The 7,499-nt window shown below is 31.3% G+C and overlaps 1 protein-coding gene across 1 annotated transcript; it reads right to left on the bottom strand.

Moving 5' to 3' along the window:
• Window positions 1-3,457: 3,457 nt before the first annotated feature.
• On the bottom strand, window positions 3,458-7,212 carry LOC132724829 (serine-enriched protein-like). Its single transcript, XM_060709782.1, has 5 exons — window positions 7,122-7,212; window positions 6,733-6,988; window positions 6,394-6,620; window positions 6,061-6,218; window positions 3,458-3,475 (listed from the first exon to the last, which is right to left on the bottom strand). The coding sequence occupies exons 1-5, from the start codon at window positions 7,210-7,212 to the stop codon at window positions 3,458-3,460; spliced, it is 750 nt and encodes a 249-aa protein (XP_060565765.1).
• Between the last annotated feature and the right edge of the window lie 287 nt (window positions 7,213-7,499).

Raw genomic sequence — 7,499 nt, 5'->3', positions numbered from 1 at the left:
TTCTGTTCTGATTATTATGTTCTTCATGTATTGTTTCATTTTATATTTCGTTGCTTAAAAAGTTATAATTTTTTATTTTTTTTTATTTTTACTGTATATGTATTGGAGTTCTACATTTTGATTCCAAATTGGGTATACATGTATATAATCATGTAAGCTTGAAGGAGGCGCACACACATTTGATAAAGAACCTTAACCATCTTACAAGTTTTGTGAGGATTCATATATTGATTAACAATGAGCTGTAAAGATTTTTGAAATGTTTGATAACATTTGATGAAGACCATCTGATAATCAAATGCCGCTTTTGTTATTGCACGGTTGTGTATATATTTTGTTCTGATGAAAATGTTTACCTTAAATACAGTAATTACAGAGTAAAATCGCGCATATGTAAGCGTTATAGTAAAAGTGCCTCAGCAGAAGAAAAAACAACAACATATTTTCATTGTCAACAACAGTTGTAAGTTTGACTACATGTCTGTGATTAATAGAAAGTAAAGCATGTATTCGTTTAGTTCCATCACTCCTTAGATTAAATAATATTTTCTCGTATATTTTATATCCAATTGTATTCGAATCGTTAATTGAATTAAGTTTTAAACTTACACTCATTAAGTATCCTTCATGCTATGTATGTTGGCGCTATAAAAGATACAGCAAAGCTTTGACGTTTCCAATCATCGTCAACTAAATAAAGTCAAAACGAATATTCTCGTATAGTTTACACTTATTTCCCTTTGACTGACGCGAATGAACCCTTTATTCTTTTATTTTTCTCCTGTTTTGCATCAACTACACATTTGTAGCTTTTTGAAATATAAGACATTTGTTTGAAATCAAACAATTTGCAAAAAAAAAACAACAACAAAAACCATAAAGAACGCCCAAATCGGCAAAATCCAAAATGCTGTGGGCTCATTTTGATAAGAGTTTGGCCATTGACAATAGTTGTAAATACAAGTAACCGCATTTCCTAGCACTAGCTTAAGCAGAAGTCGACACTTTGTTGTAAAAATGGCGAAATTTTGAATGCAGAAACAGAGTACGTGTTTGAAAGTCTAGCATCGTCAAATAGTTTACAGTTATTTTCCCTTTAATTGTCGATTTTAAGGTTCAGTTAGCCTGGGTTCCAGTCTGTCGATTTTATGTGTTTCTGTTCGGCAAATCGACACTATCAAACCCGGTGATGCTGTGTTATCTATGACGATTGATATATATGAAATAACATGTATGTTAAGAATAAACAAAACATATCAACGCCTGAATCCAAGGCTAATGTTTAGTGACCAATCTTAGGAAGCTGACTTTCAAAACACAAGTTGCAAATGTGTCAAAATCGGATAAAACTGTAATATGATTTTTACGCGATATATCGAAGGTTGTTTCTCGATAATGAATTTGTTAAAAAATGAATACTGCCAAAGCCAGTGCTAGGAGGCGCGAGAGCTGATGCACCATTCATTATCTTTCATTAACAGATTCAATCAAACTGAAACTGCAGATATCCACTTTTAAACATTGTTTCGTTGCGCTTGGGAACTTCCCTTTTTCTAGAATCTTTTACCAGCAATTGCTCGATTTAGCTTTGCCAAACGAATCAATCAATCAAGGGTGAAAAAAATCAAATAACCTTTAAATTAAGTTCATAGGAACCTTCGTATCAATATTTTCACCAAAACTTATTATCTTCAAAATTTAGCCTACATTTCCTCTCACTGTTTGGTGATCGTTGTTGACAGGATTTTTTCTTTCTTTCTCCCAATACTCTTTATGTATGTGCGATAGGATTAGCTGTCTACCTCACATGGCTCAAAAATATTCCAAAAGACACTAAATGGGGGATGGTCAGTTTTAAGTATTTTTAGGGGGAGGGGGGGGAGGGGGCATTTTGTTTCAATATGTGCCATTAGTGTAATTGCACCGTAATAATACAAGTCATGCAAAACTTTGTCATTTTAAAACGCATTTCTGTCAAATTAAATCAAATTGCAAGATACTCTCTATCACATTTATAATCTAACCAAGATTATATTGTTAGTTATAAAGATTTTTTTTGACACCCTATATGTCCCTATAAAAATGGTGGTTTGAATATAGGGTTATATTGCAAACAACCATTTTTATATGGTCATATAACCTGTCAGGAATATTTATAACAAATTTGTATTGCAGCATTGTATTTTGAAGATGAAAAAAATATTTCTTCATAAATTGACAGCTGCCATGTATTTAAACCTTGATAAACGTCACGATTATCCAATACAAAGCAATATTACAGTAATGCAGTATTGTATAAAACACTTGATTTGTACAGATGAAATTTTCCCAAATGTGAAAATATATTGAAGTTGTAATTAATGCTGCTTTAAATATACATGTAGTCTTCATGAACGACCATTTCATAAAATGAAACAATCTGTTAGCATACATAAAACAAAAACTCATTTTTATTGACATTTCATTTATTTTCTATTTTACCATATTAAAACCACACATGGTGATCTGCACAGCAAAACAGGAGTAAAATAGTTATCTTATAATACAAAATATGAATGGAAATATACTTATTTCAAAATGTCATATCAAAATAATAATTATAATTATATATTGCACCAAATTTATTGCACATTAAGATTTTTGTCTTTCTTTCACTGTCCTCAGCATATAATTATACATGATTCCAATCCATTTTTACTGACAGTCATTTTAGGTACACAAGAAATCAACTTTTCATATTTCCCTCTAATTTCAAAAATAACAATTGTTCCCTTTTTTCTTCTCATTATTATAATGTCACTTGGAATCTTCCTCCAGTGTAAATATCTTGTTACCATGGTGATCAATCATCATTCAAGACTGGAAAATATAACAGAATTTCAAATAAAAATACAAGAAGTATGAATCACAGAAGCACATTTTTATTCATTTTTACCAAGTATCTGTATTGTTAAAACAATTCAAATATACATAAACTCTAATTGGCATTTCAAAACATCATAATTTCTCAAAAATGTTTGGTATCTTGTTATTGATTCAATACTCATTTACTATATGCATGAAGTATCTTTTGCATCTTAAATTATGTTGGCAATTAATACAATAATTATTATAGTGAATTAGTATTATGTATGGAAGTCAAAATACTACTTTATTTATTTTTGGTACTTTCAGACACATATCTGTATGTTCAGAGTTGTAAAACATCTAACATGCACTTATTCCATTATTTAAACAATATTAATTAAATACATGTTCAATATTTCTGAACAACTAAAAATATGTGGATTTCTGAGGCATATGTGCCTAGTTAAACAATATCTTGATAACTGAAGATAATATTTTTCTTCTTACCTTCTTATCATTTATTGTACAATAAAGTGATGTCTGACAGGTATGGAGTGAATATTATACATCATGAGGAGTGAACAGCTTCTCTATATCACATTTTATATCATTACCCAGTTCTTAACAACTGAAATACAAGATCATATCACAATAAGGTTACATGTTTAATTGGCACAATAATTACATTGAAAATAATCAACTTATCATTACCGTTTTTCATTAATAGAGCATTCTCAGTAGCTAAGAATGCTTCAAACAGTTCCTAAAATGTTCCCTTCTTTTCAGCTTTCAAAGAAAAAGCTTAAATGAAACTCCAAATGCAGAATTATTGAAGGAATAAGTTCAATTCAACTATCATCAATAAACTTATAAATCGACAGCAGCCGTGTATATTATTAGTCATAAAGATTGTTGACAGGTTATATGGCCGTATATAAACGGCTGTTTGTAAATATGACCCGAGCAGCTAGGCAGTTCAGTATTATAAATCAAAGGGCTGCGATTTTCTGATCTTTGCAATCTAAATCGTACTGTATATCTGTATGTGTTTTCCTGTATAAGTTTATTTTTATGTACTATAAGTCATCTTGCAGGGCACCAAAGTTTGATACATACGGAATTTTGCATAACTAGAGTTGCATCAAAAATAATTTATGTTCATTTTTTATGATAGCCACACTTTATCCTTGCATATCGTGGCTATTTCCTTAACAAAGACATTAAAAAAAAAGAATTAAAAAAATGTTGACCCGACAGGGATTTGAACTCCAGACCTCTCACATACCAAACGAGCGCGTTACCCCTGCACCACGGAGAAGTTTTAAAATCAAAAGCTGAATAAAAATCAAGTCATTCTAAATTTAGAATTTCCATTGCATTTCGGTTTTTTAAAGCAGCACAGGCTGAATAAAATCAAGTCATTCTTAATTTAGAATTTCCATTGCATTTCGGGTTAGGGTAATTTCGAGGTATTTTGTTCAGGGTAAACCTGTTGTTTAAAATTGAAGTAAATAATTTAGCAAAAATCTTCTCGCCCAAACAGTCCAACATGTAGAAACTATATATTCAACTACTCGGCAGTCAGATTTATTTGTGTAGTATTCGGTAATCGACATCGCTAAAAATAGCATTTTCATTGATTAAAATCATATTCATCCGCGTAATTTGTGAGTGTGCATTTATTGACAAATCTATATAAGCCAACGCTACTTTTAAAGTTTGATATATACGGAATTTTGCATAACTAGAGTTGCATCAAAAATAATTTATGTTCATTTTTTATGATAGCCACACTTTATCCTTGCATATCGTGGCTATTTCCTTAACAAAGACATTAACAAAAAAGGATTAAAAAAATGTTGACCCGACTGGGATTTGAACTCCAGACCTCTCACATACCAAACGAGCGCGTTACCCCTGCACCACGGAGATGTTTTAAAATCAAAAGCTGAATAAAAATCAAGTCATTCTAAATTTAGAATTTCCATTGCATTTCGGTTTTTTAAAGCAGCACAGGCTGAATAAAATCAAGTCATTCTTAATTTAGAATTTCCATTGCATTTCGGGTTAGGGTAATTTCGAGGTATTTTGTTCAGGGTAAACCTGTTGTTTAAAATTGAAGTAAATAATTTAGCAAAAATCTTCTCGCCCAAACAGTCCAACATGTAGAAACTATATATTCAACTACTCGACAGTCAGATTTATTTGTGTAGTATTCGGTAATCGACATCGCTAAAAATAGCATTTTCATTGATTAAAATCATATTCATCCGCGTAATTTGTGAGTGTGCATTTATTGACAATTCTATATAAGCCAACGCTACTTTTAAAGTTTGAATGTGTAGTAATGTGTTGGACACTCTTGTAACAAAAAATTGTTCTTTCTTTTAAATTGCTGGTTTTTAAGCAGTTTTGAGTGAGAACTAATTTGCGTTGTTAGGTCTGTTAGGAAATTTTGTGTCAGACCGTGGATGTTAGCTATGTATTATCTGATCTGCGATCAGAAAATACAAAAACTATATAGACGTCACGATTATCCAATGAAAAGCGACGTTACAAACGTGCAGTATTATAAAGGTTACTGTAATACTTCACGTCTTTAACGTCCTTTTCATTGGATAATCGTGACGTTTATATAGTTTAAATATAACATGGCTGTTGTCAATTCATGTAGAAATATCACTTCATTATGTAGAAAAGGAAGTTTGCAGTATTATAAATTCGTTATAAAGAATTTAGACAGGTTATATGGCCGTATATAAACGGTTGTTTGAAATATACAAACAACCGTTTATATAAGGCCTTATAACCTGTCAAAAGTCTTTATAACTAATAGTATAATACTGCACGTTTGTAACGTCATTTTTCATTGGATAATCGTGACGTTTATATAGTTTTATATACACGACTGCTGTCGATTCATGAAGAAATCTTACTTTTTTTTCTCTAAAAATGATGCTTGCTGTATTATAAATTCGTTATAAAGATTGTTGACATGTTATATGGCCGTATATAAACGGCTATTTGCAATATAACCCTCGCCTAATGGCTCGGTTCATATTTACATATCTGCATAAAATATTTATATTATGCGACAATATAAATATTTTATGCAGATATGCCCAGATAAAATCAATTCAGTTAAACTGTTGCCTGCCAAATGAATTTGGAAAACCTTTTTTTGGACAGTTATTTACAATTCAATAAAATTACCTTATCAAATAGTATTTTTGTAGCTTTGTGCTGACTGTAACATCTTGTAGAAAAGAGAAGTTTCTCAGCTCTTCCGACCTTTATACATCGTTCGACAAAATCTAAACACGCATTGCATAGATCTCGAAGCTCAAACTGGGAGGCAGCACAATACAAACCTGAAAACACAAGAAAAAATATCATATAAGTTTAAAGCATAAATACATTATCAGTATGGCCATTCAAAAGTAATACATCCGATATTATCAGGTGATTTTTGTTACAAACGTTTTCAATAGTTTACTTTTTTTTTAAATTATAAATTTTGTAATGTGATCAAATTATTATATTTACCAGCAACAGTTTCCTCAGTGATATTCACACTTCCGCAGTGAATAAACTGTACCAACATTCGGAACACTTCAGAATCGTATTTCTTGACAGGGATAATAAGTCTCTGTGATAATGACCGACCAATTCCAACTGTTACATTTTTCTTACTTTTCTTGTTCTTTTTTAAGTTGTTTTCTTGATCAGCTGCTTCCATGGACATGTGTTTCAAAATCAGTTGATACATGATTCTGAAATAAAAAGTAATGTATGAATAGATATGTGATGGGGCGATGAGGTACTTTATTACTTTCGAGTGAACAAATCACGAAATATTCAGCCAAATAAAATTAAGATTCTTACCTACTCCGTGTACCCATGATGGCACGAACACCATGTACGGGCACTTCACGTGGTCCAACTATAAACGTGACGTCACACATTTCAGGCATTGCCAGAATTAATTTTAGGTGCTCGGAAAGCGCATGTGTACTACTGAAGTTCATTACTTCTTCATGGGTGGTGTCATATGGTCTGCTGTCAAGACTGTCACGTGACCCCCAAGAACTCACTGATTCCACATCAGAAATGTCTGTAGATTCATAGCCTGACGAGGAATCTGAAAAGATAAGAACAACATAATATTATAAGTCAATTAAGAAGTAAAAGTTAAAGCTTGAAGACATTGGTTATTTTCATTATGAATACAACAATATTAAACCACCGAAGAGTAAATTATCTAAAAAAATTACCATCATAGTCACAATCAAAAGCTTTATTTTCAAACAAGTCATCATTTCCAGTGGCGTCCATTAATGGAAGAGTTGCATATGAACAATTCATGTTAATTTATTACTGAGATACTGAATTTATACGCTTAAATTGGTAAATGAATGAAAATTATAAGATTTTTGTCTATATATACTGGCATCGAAATGATAAAGCTTTCCTTGATCACTTTTAACTCTTGACTTGTGACATAGTGAATCTTGTCATTTAATGATACCTTTAACTTAATAGTAATCACAGTAGTTTGTGTTTGAATCTGGCGTGAAAAAGGTGTGAAAAATATCTAGCAAACCTAACTAATAAGTTTAAAGCAAACAAATAAGAGAGTGTATTTTTCACAA

The sequence above is a fragment of the Ruditapes philippinarum genome, unplaced genomic scaffold, assembly GCF_026571515.1.
Source record: "Ruditapes philippinarum isolate M1 unplaced genomic scaffold, ASM2657151v2 ctg6891_1_1_1_1, whole genome shotgun sequence".
Taxonomy (NCBI): domain Eukaryota; kingdom Metazoa; phylum Mollusca; class Bivalvia; order Venerida; family Veneridae; genus Ruditapes; species Ruditapes philippinarum.
The sequence above is the reverse complement of the archived record's forward strand: the minus strand, read 5'-3'. Positions and strand labels throughout refer to the sequence as shown.